The sequence below is a fragment of the Trichechus manatus genome, unplaced genomic scaffold (genome assembly GCF_000243295.1).
Source record: "Trichechus manatus latirostris isolate Lorelei unplaced genomic scaffold, TriManLat1.0 scaffold00065, whole genome shotgun sequence".
In the NCBI taxonomy this organism is placed as follows: Eukaryota; Metazoa; Chordata; class Mammalia; order Sirenia; family Trichechidae; genus Trichechus; species Trichechus manatus.
In genome coordinates, this window is record NW_004444001.1 from 10506060 (window position 1) to 10523468 (window position 17409).

Sequence of the window (17409 nt, forward strand, 5' to 3'; positions counted from 1 at the left end):
TGGTAAAAGCATTAAAGGTAGATTGTTTATTGTTTTGTAGGAAAAAAAAAAAAGAACAAACAGTAATAAATGTAGTAATAAATGAGGAGCTCCTCCCAGATACGGGAATTATGTACACCACTTAAAAAAAATATTTGTGCTTCTGATGGTTTCAAATAAAAACTCTTGGTTCTAAAATTGGAACATTATTTTTGAATCTCAACCATGGCAGTTATGTGAAGGCAAGAAGGCTAATGACATAGACTCAATTGGCATATTCAGACAGTCACATTTCTAAGTTTAGGTGAAGAGAGAAATATTTCTATTTCCTTCACCCTCCCTCTGATCTGGGGGCAGTATTTCCATAAGATAGGCTATTTATTTACTTACTTATATTTTAAATTCTATCTCCAAAGCCAGTTTTGTGTAGTCACATTTGATTTAGAGTTGAGCTTGATGTGTAAGAGAATACAGATCATTTAATTAATATCACAGTCCCTTTGAACAAGACTTTAATACATAACACATGCTTTAGGATATGTCCATAATTAATGTCATTTTTAGAAATTTAGGTTATCTAGGAAAAACATGCTGTAAAACCCCAGCATATACTAGTAATATTCTTATGCAAATCCAGTTAAAAAACCCAAAAAAAACAAACCCATTGCTGTTGAGTCGATTCCAACTCATAGTGACCCCATAGGACAGAGCAGAACTGCCCCATAGAGTTTCCAAGGAAAAGCTGGTGGATTGGAACTGCTGACCTTCTGGTTAGCAGCCATGCTCTTTAACCACTAAACTGAGAATTGAGTCCCTGGATTCTGGTCTGTGGTCTCTCTCATTACTGGGTGATCTTGGGAAAGTCACTTTCCCTGTTTAGGCCTTTTTTTTCTTTTTTTTAAATCTATAAAATAAGCAGTTGTTCTAAATGATCTCTAAGACCATCTTCTGCTCTAACATTATATGATTCTACATAACATTTTAATCTTGAGAGAGCAATTTACTGAAGTCACATTTTCCAAAACATTCATTCTATATATCTTTTTCTATACTTGTTGCTTAAGTAAATTTCATTTCACTTCAAATTTAGTGTTGTGGAGACAGTCAGAGAAAGAACCTAACTGTAGAGAAGGAAAAAGAAAAGAATTAAAAATATTAATATTGAGCAATTATGGGATATCTAGGCTGGTTCAGGATAGACATAAATGACCTTGTTTTATTCCAAATTCAGCTCACTGGCATATGATGAAAAGTAAAATGTTATTATGGGGTCTGTACACTTTCAGCCCAATAACTTTACCTTCAACTTACTGGGCAAAACCAGATTTTATAAATAATTACCTGTCAGACTGTTCAAGACAGACAAACACATGCCAGACCAACAAAAACACAGACCTGTCATATTTCTGAGAGAAATGTACATTGAGTCTTCCTTTTTTGAGACTATAAAGAGATCAGGTAGAATAAAATGAAGGAAAAAAACCTAAACCCTAAGTTTTCTGCCCTGTGTATACTTTAAAATGTATAATGTGGGAGAGAAGGAATTTTGATGTGAAGAATTACCCCTGAAAATTTTATACCATCTATAAGCCTGGCAGATCGAAACCAAATACAATAAATGCTGCTGTTTTAAAAGTTGGGATGTTTACTGCAAGCTTATAATTTTCCATGATTAAGGATGCCAAGAAAAATAAGAATGATGATAAAAAGCAAAGTTTAATCATACATTTCAACAAGCACAGATGGAACATCAAAACCCTTTGGCAATTTTTCAATACTATATATCTGCATGTTTTTGTTCTTGACATGCAGATTTTTTCCAGAAAGACTAACAGAGAACAGGTAAATGATAGCTAACAAATGTGAGTAATATGGCACAATCCTATTAATTGAGACTTCCAATGATTTGGTCACAAGAAGAAAATCTTTCATGTTTCTCATTTCTGTTTTTGTTAATTCTTTACAAAGGCTGTTTCAGTGTGTGTAAAACCATGATAAAAGTAAAATTACACAAAACTCCTACAGAATTAAAGAAATAACTTCCTTTTCTGCAATTCAAGTTTAATCAGGAACTGTACAATTATATCTGCTATATTTTGGGTTGTTCCCAATTACAGTTCCTCGTTTACTAGACAAAGTATAGATGCCAGAAGGGTAGCTCAGTTGCTACCAGCGAGAAATTACCCAGTCTACATTTACAATCTTAGGCAGGGTAGAAAGCAGATCACTCTGCTTCTTCCCTTCTACTGATTCTGATTTTTTGCCTCTGACGGGCATAGCGTGGCGTAGAGGGCCTGGGGGTAGAGGAACAGGGAAAGGAGGGAAATGAAGACGGAGGAGGAGGCTCTGTGTGAGCAAAAACACACAGGATAGGCAGATATGCAGGAAGTTGAGCAGAAGGATTGAAAAATTATACATACACTATAAACTGAGTGAAGGAGACAGAGAATGGAAATAGGCAGTTCATTGGGTCTATTAGTTCTTTGATCAGTATAAGTGTACAATAATTGTTTCTAAAATACACGTAAACATAGTCAACAATTGTTGGAAAATAAAGTTGCTGGGGCAGTGGGAGAGGAAACCTTACTGTCCTTTTAATTTTGTTTCCTCTGTCCCAAACCTGGATTACAAAATGTATCAAATAAAACATAGACTAAACACCAAGGGGCAGGGGGAGGGAAAGACACTGCTTTCAAGATAAGTGAGCTGACGGCAGTAAATCCATTCCAAATTAAAATTTCAAAATTGTGTGATCTGCCTTCTTGTCCACCTACACACCATCCCAGACATCCTGCCATTAATTAGCTAAACAGCCCATTAGTAAACAAGACCAAGCACTGAGGGGGTTGGAAAAGAGCTGGAGTCAGCCAGTTGAAAGTCACAACAAACCAGCCCACTCCCTAGGATACAGAGAAGGTAAACTTGTATTTTATTTTGTCCAAGGAAGGGAGAAGGAATCACCTTAACATAACATCGCCTTTCCTGTTGTTGCAGTCACAGTCACGTTAGCAGGCCAGAAAAGCCATCCCGTTTCTGCGGTAGGCACTCTGTCAAACAAAAAGAAATCTGCAATGAATTATCACATCAAGTCAAACAAGGAAAGGAGGCAAAAAAGCCAGCAGAGCTTTCTTCCTGTTTGGTAGACTCTGTTGGCTACAACCTAATAGGGTGCTTAATCTGAACACTTCTGATGGCAAAGCTAGAGCAACCACTCTGTCTATTAAAAAGTCAGTGTGGTTAACAAGTGGTTAGTGATTCTATTTCTGGGGAGTGGGAGATATGCAAAATAAGACATCCCCTTTTGTTAATTGATTGGGCTTGGTTAGGCCCAAGAGATGTTGTGTTGAATCTGTTTGTCCTTTATAAACATGTGTTCTCTATTCGACATGCTCAAAAATTCACTTCTAACTAAGTATCGTAATAGTCTATAAATTACTGACTTATTATAGCCTTTCCGGGACTAATTTATAGTCTGAGTGAAAAGCTATGGGGATAGACACTAATAGAGGCCTTTCTTCCCCCCTACAATCGGGTGATCTCAAAGGAGTTCTGCACACTATAGACATCATAGAAAACTTAGAGCTTACACAATTTTATATACATACATGTACATATGGATATATATATGGATATGTACCCACTAAAACTCATTGCCATCGAGTCAATTTCAACTGACAGCAACCCTATACGACAGAGTAGACATGCTCCATAGGGTTTTCAAGGCTATAATCTTTACAGAAGCAGACTGCCACATCTTTCTCCCGCGGAGTGGCCGGTGGGTTTGAACTGCAGATGTAACTTTGGGTTAGTAGCTGAGCACTTAAACCATTGTGCCACCTGGGCTCCTTTTGGATATGTACAGCAGGATAAAATATTCCTACAAAAGAAAATGGAAAATGGACACTAATGGACAATAATACAATATATTCTAGTTGTTGTTGTGTGCCATCGAGTCAACTCCAACTCAGAGCAATCCCATGGGACAAGGTAGAACTGCTCCATAGGGTTTCCTAGGCTATAATCTTTATAGGAGCAGACTGCCAGGTCTTTCTCCCACAGAGCCGCTGGGTGGGTTCGAACTGCTGACCTTTTGGATAGCAGCCAACTGTTTAACCACTGAACCACCAGGACTCCTTATATATTCCAGTAAAGAAAGTAAAACTGCATGCTTTTTCATCCCAAGAGATATATATTCTGCACTTCAGAGTTGGAAGAGCTGGACCACACAGCGCCTCTGTGACTTGCTTGTCCTGAGCCTCAAATTGAGACCCAGAGTGAAGCTGACTGAAACCCAGGACTTATGAACAAAATTCTCCTTTCATGACCGTATTTTTCATGATTTAAAGAAATAATAGTTACATTCAGAGAATTCATAACCCTTAATTAGATGGAATTTTTCTACAATCTGTTTTCAGAAAAATGGAAAAAATAATAAGAGAATCTCATATTGGGTTTTTTTTTTCCTTAAACTAATAACTCTGGGTTGTTCTGGGTCTGTACACTTTCAGCCCAGTAACTTTACCTTCAACATCCATATTACAGGAAATATAGAATAAGCTTTTGTGATCAAGATAATACCAAGCAAGCACTAAAGAGTTTTAATCCTAATAAAATATTAAATTACATTTATAATTATACTAAAAAGACAAAGTGGACCCAAGTTTTATAATAGAATGACTTCCATCAACATAAGGTGAAGCAAAAATAGTTTTCTGGATAACCTTCAGTTAATCATAAACGTCAATTAACTTGAAAACCTTCTCTCCAAATATTCTGGTTTTCAGGGGATTAACTATGGTTGTCAGGCTCTGGAGCCCTGGTGGAATGTTCATTGGTTGATTGTGCTGCTCTGCAGTTCAGTCCTGATCAGCGTATCAAGGACGGAAAACAGTGGCACATCTCAAGTCTCATTTCTCAGCATTCTCTCTGTGTGAACTTGATCCTCACCATCGGACTTCTGGTGCTGTAGAACACTCCTGGATTGAAGCAAACATTCTAACAAGGACTAGAAAATTCCACCTCTACTCTGTGAAGGTTGTGCGCTGGGGAACGGTGTTAAATAAGTTCTTCAGAGAGCCACAAATAACTTGCAGGCATGCATACAGTGTCTTTCCACAACCACCGGCAGGGGAGCCTCAGGCCTTGAAACAGCCCCTACTACCAAGGCTGCCTTAGAGAGGCTTATGCCAAAGTAATATTTTCAGCTTCTTGACCCTGATATTTTAAGTTTTATAACCACAGTGACCACCTTTAACATAACATAGTATTTAAAGCACAGGGATGGTTTACATGGAGATAAATGGACCTGAGAGTAAAGTTGGATTCCTCGTAAAGGTAAACGGTTGAAGTGCGCCCTGCTTGGGAAAGAGGTGTTGGCTCAGGGGAAGATGGGTCCCGGCTGAGCTCACCTGAGAAATAACCAAGCTTAACCTTTCCAAGCCAGACAACATGAAATGGTTCTCTCTAGTACCCAAAAGTTTGCTTTTCAGAGATCAGTTCTTCATAGATGATTTATCACCATTCTTTGCAAACAACTAAAAGATTACAGTCTTATCTAATAACGTATATCCTTAAGTAGCCAAGTCGAATGAGAAAACCAAAGTTTAGAGCTGTCCCCAATTTTTGGAATGAGCTCTTCCTATTCTAATTCTAAAATAAAAAGGAATAAATACGCATATGTAATTAGTGAAGAGCAATTTCAGCAAGCCAACCCCCTATAGTCCTCCACCCTGAGTCATTGCTTTTTTCCTTTTGATGTACAAAGGATGTATGTTGTCTCTGTAAGGCGATTATGGGACCATCCCAAATTTGGCATTCTTTCCAGAGTAAGCAACTAGATATGAAGATGAAGATAACTCATCTTTGTGCCAACTGTGAACTTCTGTCTATTTGTGTTGGGAATGTTGACACTAAATTTAAACACTTCTTGGTGTGAGGACCCTCCGGAGGCCACGTTCCCATGAAACACTTTGTATCCCTCTTACTTTCTTCTGTCAGAGCCTATGAATGATTCCTTGTTCCATATTTTAACAGACACTCCCAGTTAGTAAAACCCAGATCTTGACCAGAAACAGCCGGGACCTCTACCCTGTTAAAAATCATGAATTAATAACACAAACAGACTTCCCCAGAAAATTGACTCCTACATGGCTATATGCCACTTAAGCTTTAATTTTGATTAAATAAAGCTTTGTTCTTGACTACTAGTTGTCCCTTATGTGAATCCGTTGAAAAGCCCAGGCATTTTGAGCCTAGGCTCCAAGTTAGCAGCAGAGATATTTATCTTTTTAAAGGACTAATTATAGTCCCTAGATTCTTTATAAATTGAGGATCAAGCAAGCTCCCAATTTTTGACATTCATCTATTCATGCAATCCCAAAATATGATCTTTCACCAGAACATCTGTCTGTCTAGATAAGGAGATTCTCCCTAATGCACTGGGCATTGGTGGGGAAATTAACTCATAAACATACAGTTTTAAATTATAACTTGGTTTTTTGCTTACCTACATATGGACAAGCTAGAGAACACATTACAATCTCAAACTGGCTTACTTTTACTTTCCATGGGTTTTTATCAGTTAGTATATTTTGAAGAACACAAATTAATATTAAAAAGCAAAAGCTAAATATTTACATAAAGCAAAAGACGATAAATATGCTACAAAACCTATCCTATAGTTCTCTAAGTTAAACACAATTATGTGTTTATGTGTTATTTGTGCCATTAGCCTAATTAATAAAGAGTTGTCTAGAGATAAAACCACCCCTTTCCTCTAGTTCAGATGTATATTTTATTCTCACTACTACTTTTCCTATTATTTTCTGCTTTTTCATACTTTAAATAAAGTAACAATCTCACTGTAGCAGGTCCCAAATTCACTTACAAATACTTCATTTTTCAAAGGTCTAACAAAAAGTATTTTTGCAACTATTGTCTGAATTCCTATAAATTTGCTTAATTTTATTTTAGCAAATCTTTGAGCTCTTACCCTGTATAAACCACTGTGTGCTTGGTGGTATAAAGGATACCAAGACAAGGCAGACAGTCCTGCCCTCACAAGGTTCCAAGTGAACGCTGATGTTGTAACTACCACAAGTGACATGCACTGGGGGTGATTCGCAAAGGTTTGAGGAGGGAGAAAAGAACGTAGACTTTTTGTTTGCTTGTTTTGCTTTTAATCACAATAATTAATTTCAAATAACATTTTTAAAGGGACACAAGATTTGTATACTTCTCAAAGCAGGGAGGAGCAAAGATTAAAAAATGCTGAGAAACATGGTTTTATGGTTTATGAAGTACTTTCATGTCCAGGTATAATTTGAGCCTTACCACAACTAGTAAAAAAAGACCTTACTATTCTCCTTTTTAAAGCGACATGACTACTGAGGAGTAGATGAAGGATTCAAAACCCAAGTCCTGTATTCTTTTCATTATACCACATTGTCTTACATTAAACAAAACAAAAACTCCTGAGATCTGGCATAATTTATTCCACCCATATTTTTACAGACACACATATTCTCCCAGTCCTAACAAACTCAATTCTTGCTAAACATCACTTAAAGGGTAAATTAAAATTTCATTTCAAATTTAAACCAGGCGGTACAACACTTCAGAGTGCAAAGAGGGGGTCTGAATTGAAAAGCATCTTCACTTTGGAGGCATTCTTAAGTAGTGCTTATTTTCCAAACTAACTGTAAGAATAGTATACAGTATAGAAGACTGCATCCAAATCCCTTGGAGAGCTTTAAGAAATACAGATACCCCGGGCCCCACTCCTTTGGAGTCAATTGCTCTGAGTGGAGTTCAAGCTTTGGAAAGTTTTCTAAGCACCCCAGGTGATTGGGATACACAGTGAAGGCTGAGCACTGTGGTAGAGTCAATGAATATACCATTAATAGGACCCCTGAAAAGGTTCTGTCAGCAAATGGAATCTTTCCAGAATCTGTCATGACTATGCAGTAAATGATATTTCTTAATGGAAATCCTAATACTGTCATTCAATAAATTTAATGCGGAAGAGATAGAAATTAAGGTTTTCAGACCATGACTTTTACCCACACAGGAGATGGCTAAGCAGCCTCTCACATTTCTCGCTTGCGAGCCTTCTTTAGAATAGTTCCCAGATGCTGGGATGCTAACGTTAAGGAGCACAGCCCATCTGACTGCCATACCACGTTTAACGCCACAATGAAACAAAGCCTGTTAAACCAAGCTGAACAAACCTTTTGTTAACATTTAGAATCAAGGAACAATAGAACTTTGGAATCGGGAAGGATCTTTGCAAATTCTTCTAGTCCATTCCCTAATTTAACAGAGAAGAAACCAATGTCCAGAGAGAGTAACCTGTCCACGGTCACGTGGTGAGAACCCAGGATTCCCACTCAGTCTAGGGCTCTTTACGGATGGTTCTGATTCTGCCCAAAGCTATGTGTTTAGCTTCTCCAACCTTAATGGGGAAAACAGATGTAGGAAAAGAAATTGTTCTTCCGGAGTAACAGCCCTTGGGAGCAGAACAAAAGTGAAGCGACTTGGGAGTTGGGGTGGGGTGACTTAATGATGTCCAAAACAGTACAGCTGAGTAATTAGAACAAGTCAGGCCATTACGAGCTTTTAGTTCTATTCTGGTCCTTCTGCTGTATGCTTAGCTCTCCCTTGGAGAATCACTTAATCTCCCTGAGTGCTCAAAATAATCATTTGGAAAAATGGATGCAATATCAAAATAAGATAAACATGGCTGAAAGGTTCTGCAGCATCTTTAGAATCTTCAAGGGGGTGACACAGCAGTATGTTTCTACTGACATCTTACTAGGGCTGCGCTCAGCGTCTGATTTAGCGCTGAGCAAATAATGTGGTCTGCCTGGATGTGTTTGGAATTGGCCAATTTGGGTTAGATCCAGGAGTAAAAACGACAATAAAAAGGTTTGGAGCATACACCCATCCTCTCCCAAACTACTGTTAACTTCCAATTAACTAAGCGCAGGGTGGACTCTGTATTTTGGACGATTTGTGGGTCACAGGAGCCGCCCTGGTTACCAAGGGCCTGGTGGTTTCCCAAAAGCTCTTCTTCACTCCATAGGATTGAAGAGGGCACAGAGGGCAGAGGTTCTATAGCCACTGCTTTGTTTTGCAGAGGAAAAGGCAGGGGGATATGGAGTAAACTAGAAGCAACTGCTTTCAGTATCCCTTACTAAGCTTGGTTTATTGGTATATTCAGTTGAGCTGGGGGTGAGAAGGTAGGTACATTTCCGAATTTCATTTATTGAATTTCAGTTTCAATAAGTGCAGTTTCACAAGTCAGCTAAACTAGCTCCTCTACTTGCCCCTGCCAAAAGTCCCTGGGTGGCGCAAACAGTTAAATGCTCAGCTACTAATCGAAAGGTTGGCAGTTCAAATCTACCTAGAGGTGCCTCAGAAGAAAGGCCTGACAATCTACTTCCAAAAGATCACAGCCATTGAAAACCCGGTGGAGCATACTTCTACTCTGACACACATGGGGTCACCATGAGTTGGAATTTACTCAACGGCAACTGGTATCTGCCCTGCCAAGCTTTATAGTAAAAATCAGTTGTGCCTGTAACTGACATTTTTCTACTTCTCATCTGGCAGCAAAAGTGGAGACTATACCAAGTTGTCTCAAATTCCACTGTCCCCATACACCCAAATTCAGTTCTGCCCTCTGCGGGGTTGTTAGATTGAAAGTCCAAGCCCTTTCCTGGCCCCTCCATTTGCCTAAGGAGGTGACCATGCCCTGAGGGACATATTGTTTTGCTTTAATACTATATATCCCTGAAGCTTTGGAGCTTCATATCAAAGCTATGCGATAGCTCTTTAAAAGATAAAATATGCCCCTTTTTTGCCGCCCTTGTGTCTGCGTGTGGGCAAGAGATTTAATTACAACGAATAAAGCTGAATGGTGGTCTAAGATTCTTAAAATCAAAGTGGGAATCATGGCTGAATTTCATTAGCAAACATAAATACAAATAGGCACATTTTGTTTGTGCCATTGCCATGTGACTTTTCCCCTTTTGATAATTTCATTCAACTCTGATATTTCAGAGAATCTAAATCGAACCATATGATGCATAGCTCTGTAACATGCAAAACTCTTCATTAAACATTTTCCTTTTGGTATACTTTCCCAGTGTTATAAATATCCTGTGAAAGTACCGAGGGCAGTTTGTCAGACAGCAGAGCCTTTATTTAAAACAGCGGAGGGAGCCCTGCCCTTTAAATAAGAGGTCTTCTCTGGCTGGCAGAATGGGAAAAGATGTCGCATTAACTCCAATTCTATTCCAAGTAACCTGGTGCCTATAAATCTTGAGGAACTTGTCATTTTATACGTGCTTTATTCTAACTCTGTGTCAGATTCTATTTTATTAAAGAATAACAATGCTGGGCTTTTATAAAAATTCTTGGGCTGTTCTTGAGTTGTTTAAGCATTCTGAATACAAAAATCCCTAAACTAAAATTTAGTCATTAAAAATTACCCTTTCTAATTGCCCAAATCATCTCAATCAAATCATACGAGAGCTGTGTTAAGCTTTTTCGTTGTTGTTGTTATTGAGTAAAATAATTAAGTGGCTGATACAAACACTGTCAAATTTTAGGAAAAAATTTTTTGTGAATATTATCTTTAGCAATTTTATATGAGACTAAAAGCATGCCATTTCTTTGTGTAAGTTATTCTTTCCATGAATAACTAAAACCAAACTGAACCCGTTGCTGTCGAGTCAATTCTGACTCATAGCGACCCTATACTTGGACTTAAATACATCTATGGCTAATAATCATTTTATATGCCAATGATATTAAGCTTTTCTTCAGCTACTTTATATTACAATCAAAACACAGATATCTGAAATTATTCCAAGTTGCAAACACACACGTATCTTTTTAAAAAAGTGTCAAATCGGCAGGAGTTAGTAACCCAAACTTCCATTTTTGGGGGGCTCAGTTCTAACAACAGTTAATTCGCATTTCTCTTGTTTGACCTCAAGAAGGCAGGGATCTTGCTGTTTTATTTATCTCTGAATTTCCAGAGTGTAACCCAATGTCCTGCAACTAAGTAGGTGCTCAATAAATAATCATTCAATGAATGAATGAATTTGAATAGACGGTAGCTTGTTTTCCTCTGGATAATAATGAGAAATGCTAACATGAGTTCACCATGAGAGTAGAAGCCGGGATATTCCCAGCTCCTAAAAATTGGGCTTAGACCACACACTTATCAATTTTCAAGATAACCATCAGCAGCAATTGTTAAAGAAAAATAGAGTGACCCTGATAATCCAACCATTAACAATGCTGCAAAGCAAACACTTCCTCTGACATTAGTTTTGAGTTCCCACTGGGATCATTTCTGGGCTTCTTATTGATTATTTGCCAGGAATAAAAACATTTGCATCAGTCAAGCCAACTGCCTTGTGTTTGCCAGAAAGAGTATCAAAGTCATCTAAAACAACACTGTTTCGTTGACTCTAAACATTTTAAATTCAAATACTCTGTTATTGGAAAATATAATAAACAGTATGTATAAAATAATTTTCATTTTGCAATTTTGGTCCTATGGCAATTTTACTCAATTGTATTTTTAAGGTCTTAGATAAAAATAAAAAAAAAAATGCTGCCTCAGTGTCTTTTGTCATATAAAAAAATCATACCACAAGGAATAAGAGCATGGGTAACAACAGCTGTATGTCAATCAATGGTCAAAACACCAATTTGGGATAGTAAATTAATTATAATTAAGGTTCTTAAGAGTTCTTTGAAGACATGAATACCAAAAATTACGACATTAAACAACCTGGGGATAGGAATTAATAATATCAATCACATCTGGTAGCCACCTGTGAAGGTACATTTCTGTACAAACCTACTCTTATTCATTCATTCATTCAACAAATATAGAACACAAGGTGCTGTGGATACAGCAGTGATTAAGACAGCTGTGGTTGCTTCCGCCACGGTGAACAGCCTGATGGGCGAGACATTTATTGAATGAGAAATGACAAAAGTTATAGTAGTTACAAAATGAAAATAGGGTATAATGTGACCACATAAAAGGGCAGTAGAGGTGGGTGTTGGTGATCATGGAGCCTTCCTGAAGGAAGTGACACTCTGCTGAGACCTGAGTTGAGGATGGGAGGGGCTGGATAGGGGGACAGAAAAGTGGTCCGGGCAAGATTCAGAGGACAGTCTGACCTATCTTGTTCCCAAATGCCAGTCTTTGGCTCGTGCTCATCAATAAATATTAAATCTAAGACACTACCTCAGACTGTCTACACACTAAAGGATTTATCAAAATTCATGTAAGGAATATTCAAGTTACAGGAGCATTCAACCAATTCTTTTGAATCACTTCTTTAGGGCCTGACACTAGCTCTTTATGGGAGAGTATGTGAATAGAGAAATAACTACTAATGTCTCATGAGACCGCATCCTTCATGCCTGTGTATCCCCTTCCCCACAGTTAGGTGTTCTTGAAGCACTATGAAAGTATTCTTTTACCTAGTACGTATTAGACACCTATATTTCTATAACGGAGTCAAGTTAATGGAAATTGCCACAGATATTCACAATCTGCCTTAGCCATTTTGAAAATTTTCCTCCTAATATCACAGATGACCAGTGCCTCCTCTGGTGTGAAAGATTAGCTTGAAGAGAGCTATCATATTATATGACCAAGTCTCCTGAGGTATAGAGCCATCCCAGGTCAGATATATTATTAATGTAGCAGTGACATTTCTCATTTTATTGAGTATGATTCTATTTAACCCTAAAAAGGTGGGCTATTTGGGTCCAAGTAACTAGGATATTGCACAGGCCCACATCACCCCTCTCATGCTACTGTTCAAGTCTACTTTTTACTGGTTGTATTGCCTCTCAACAACTGTAAAGTTACGATTTAGCACATCACAAAGAAATATTCTTAGCTTCATGTTTAATAGAGATTGCTACTATTAAAAATACCTTGTTAACCACCAGTCAAATTAAAAAATAGACTTTTAGAAGGTCTATTAAAAACTCAGCACCTATGCTAGAGAATTAAGAAGTCAGTGAGATTCTTGTTCCAAACTGGTTGTCTGAAGTTGAGATCAGAGCTATCCTTACAAAAGAATGTTACATTTCAATAACTATTACCTTGATACCTTGAGGGAGGGCTGAATGAACTTGATTTTTATGTATTCTATTCATGGAGTACTCAAAATGTAAGCAGGTATTCTCCGAAGTATAGCCTCAGGATGTATACTCTCTACACTTAAATTAATTCAACGAATCATTTCAGTGACGTTTTAGGAGAGGAGGAGGAAAGCTATTTTGCAAATGGACCTTTCTCTGCGTCTCCACTCCATTTGGTGGTGAGGTGATTGGGCAGGCTGGTCCCACCAGTCTCAGGGCCAACTGGCCCGTGCGCACGCAGCCTGCCTCTTGTTCACCACAGCAGTGGGAGGTGAGAGGAGGTAAGCTAATGAACGAGTAGCTGCCAGGAGAAAAGATGGGAGAAAAAAAGCTAAAGAAATACAGGATTTCAATCAGTCTGAAATTTGTAGAAGTGGTTTTGGTCTCCATATAGTAAAAATATTTATCCAAGAAACTCCTACTCGGGTGTGAACATCCTACTTCTAGTAGGATTTTGTTTGGCAAAGGGCTGTAAAAAAGTAGAAGCTAATACAGAACATGTCTATAAACAAATTTATTTAGTTAGTACAGATTGACACATTCACTAGAGGATTTCAGCAATTACATGTGTAAAACTATTTCCTACAGTGGTTTCCTTTTGTGATTTTGCTAATTTATTCAATCTAAGTCATTTTCACGCATTGACTGTTATAAGCCATTTAGCCACCCAAGCTGAAATGAACATATGGAGACTCTACGCCTTCTTTCCAGTTCTTCATGTGAACAGAACTATACGGTGATATTAAAGAGTCAAAGTTTTAATGGAAGAAAGTCAAGTAAGGCTGCAATACCTTAAAATATGATGCTGTAATCTAACTTTGGAGAAGAGAGATGGGGAATTTGGCTATGATAATACACAAGAAGATACTCAGTAAATGCAAAGCCTTTTAAGCATAAGGTGTTTATATTCAATATGTATTTTTAATCCAATTATAATTGTAACAACATATAATCTAATCATTTGCTTGGAGAATTTTAAATTTTAACAAATGTATGTTAAGTGAAATGCATATTCTCAACTCCAGAAGCACTTTGATCATATGATCCTTTTTTAAATTTAGAAATATTAATATTATTAGCTATGTTAATAACTGTTAAATGCCTTTTAGATCCTATTTTAGTCATTTTTATAGCTTCCCTAATGTCTTACATTTAGATGCTCAATAAATGTTTGGTGAATGAGTAAAAGACTATTCAAGTTTGGATATTCCTCATTTAAAGAAAACCAATATTGAATACTTATATTTATAAAATGATTTATTTCACATATTTATAATTTTTTAATTTCCCAAACATATATTACTATTTTCAAACATGTTTGTGATTACTAAAGCAAAACAATTCAGAGTAGCTTTTCATAATTAAGGGACTGTACAACTGCTATCATAGGGGGTGGGGATGGAGGTATCCATAAAATATATTTATGTGAAATGGGATCCTCATACTCAAAATAGTTGGGAATCATTGGCCTTTCCCCAGAGCATGGGTAGGCCATCCAGGTAGGGTAGGGATAGGTGGGAATTACTGGAAGGGTCCTGCCATTCAAGGGCAGAGGGAACTTGGGAGAGCAGGTACTGACTGACATGCTTCTAAAACCTCCAATGTGGAGTCTGATATAGCTAGGCCACCTGACAGCTCTCTGTGCTGGGGGCAGAAAGGGAAGATGAGAGGACACCAAAGGGATACTTTCCTGCGCATCATCAGTTTTGCCCAGGAACAGTCCTGCTTATGAAGACAAGGCAACATCTACTATAAATGAGTGTGTGAAGGGGAGGTGTTCCATTATTTCATTGTTCTAGAGTCAAGTTGTAATTAGTATTTTTCAAAAATGGTGAAAACTCTTATTAATAATAGAGACGATGATGCCAAATTGATTTACCCAATTACTTTAATATGTCATGTTGAATTTTTTCCTTTTATAATAAATTGTATATACCATAATGAAATCAACCAAGCCATTTCTATGGGTCTTATTGTTGTTGTTAGGTGCTGTCGGGTCAATTCCAACTCATAGTGACCCTTTGTACAACAGAACAAAACACTGCCTGGCCTTACACATCTTCACAATCGTTGCTATGCTTGGGCCCATGGTTACAGCCACTGTGTTAATTCATCTCATTGAGGGTCTTCCTCCCTTTTGCTGACCCTCTACTTTACCAAGCATGATGTCCTTCTCCAGGGATTGGTCCCTCCTGATAACATGTCCAAAGTATGTTAGATGAAGTCTCATCATCCTTGTTTCTATGGAGCATTCTGGCTGTGCTTCCTCTGAGACAGATTTGTTCGTTCTTCTGGCAGTCCATGGTATATTCAATATTCTTCGCCAACACAATTCAAAGGCATCAATTCCTCTTTGGTCTTCCTTATTCATTGTCCAGCTTTCACATACATATGAGGTGATTGAAAACACCATGGTTTGGGTCAGGTGCACCTTAGTCCTCAAAGGGACATCTTTGCTTTCTAACACTTAAAGAGGTATTTTGCAGCAGATTTGCCCAATGCAATATGTGATTTGATTTCTTGACTGCTGCTTCCATGGGCATTGACTGTGAATCCAAATAAAATGAAATCTGACAACTTTAATATTTTCTCCATTTATCATGGGTCTTATGCTGGGGACTAATTTTATTTATTTAATTTTTAAATTTATTTATTTTATTTACAGTTAGAATGGTAATCAGATGGTAACTCACTTTCCTACACTCTTTTCACATATAGATCTGTGTGGTATGGAAGAGCATGTACTTCTTCTACCCATCCGGTTTTGACCCAGATAGCCTAGAAACTAAGGCCACTGCTGAGGCTTCAGAAACCTAAATCGGTCTAGAAAGTAGGAATGTCTGCTTTTTCAACGGGAGGTCACTAATGTTCTGGGATGAGAGGATCAAAATGAGATCATTTCTGCCTCCCCCCTTGGCGTGTCTCTGGGAGCCTTGGTTAGGATATCTTCTCTCTGGTTTTTAAAGCCTTTTTTTTTTTTTTTTTTTTAAAATTTAACAGCGGTGCCGCAGTCACTTGGCACAAAGGCTGGTCCCAAAGTTTATCTTTAGTAAGGCTTTCCTAAATGTTAAATCTAGAATGGCGAAGACTTTATGTGAAATCCTATGGCATTTTCATCTCTAACACTGTGGGACAGCAAAAGAAAATAGAATATCAAGTATTGGCCTTTCAAGAAAGAGGTCCGAGATATTTTAAAAGCTAAATTCCTTCTAATGGCCATCACATTGAGATCCTTCAGCTTCAAGGCTAACCTAAGTTAGTAAGATCAAGTTACTTTATTTTTGGCCTAGTAAACCCTGGGACCCGTAATTCCCAGCTTTATAATGTATAAGGAAATACTAAAACATATTTTTTGTTGAAAAAAAATTGCATATAAGGATATAAAAAATTTTTAAGGACACCCACCTGGGAATTCTTATACTTCTGGTAGGCACTTACTGAGCAAATATGTAATGCTCAAAAGCATTCAGTAAATGATGTGTCTAAATGAACTATGTTAATCACAACAGTATCTACATACAGTGAAAAACATGAAGATGCATCAGTCATTCTCTCTAGAGGCAATGCTTGATGTGCGTTTGGGTTTGGGATGTCCCACTCTAAGACCCTCAGGGAACTCAGGTCCATAGGCTTGGAAATGTCTTTCTGGCATTTGTTCATTCATTTGCTTATTTATTCATTTACTCATTCATTCATAAGTATTTATTGAGCACCTATTATGTGCCACAGGAGCCCTAGTGGCACAGTAGTTAAGTGCTCGACTGCTAACTGAAATGTTGGCGGTTGGAGTCCACCAGCTGCTCTGCAGGAGAAAGATGTGACAGTCTGTTTCTGTAAAGATTTACAGCTTAGAAACCCTATGGGGAAGTTCTACCCTGTCCTATAGGGTTGCTATGAGCTGGAACCAACTCAATAACCTGTCTTCCTTCTAACATTTCCCTGTGTATATTGTGTGTAGAAGGCACACGGTAGGTTCTGAGAAGCCAGTGAAACAGGCATGGCTCTTGTTGCATAGGAGTCACACTTTGGGCCAGAGGATAGAGTGAGGGAGAAAGTTACTTAGATATGTGTGCATGTACACTCAGGCACACACAGAGCTATCAAAGACAACCTTTTCAAGATGAGTGAGAGTCATGGCTTCAAACCAAAAGAGGAAGATGAACTGATTTTTGATGGTCTGTGCTAATGCTCTCATTGGCAAGGGCTGAGTGAGAGCTCTGAGAATATATATTTGCAAATAAGAAA

General features: G+C 37.9%; 1 protein-coding gene across 1 annotated transcript in view; it reads right to left on the reverse strand.

The window, feature by feature from the left end:
- Positions 1-820: 820 nt before the first annotated feature.
- SUPT3H (SPT3 homolog, SAGA and STAGA complex component) overlaps positions 821-17409 on the reverse strand; it is a 542602-nt gene continuing 526013 nt past the window's right edge. Inside the window, exon 12 of the mRNA XM_023734241.1 lies at positions 821-3026. Coding sequence (XP_023590009.1) covers positions 2985-3026 — 42 coding nt within the window. The 3' untranslated portion in view covers positions 821-2984. The remainder of the gene's footprint in view (positions 3027-17409) is intronic.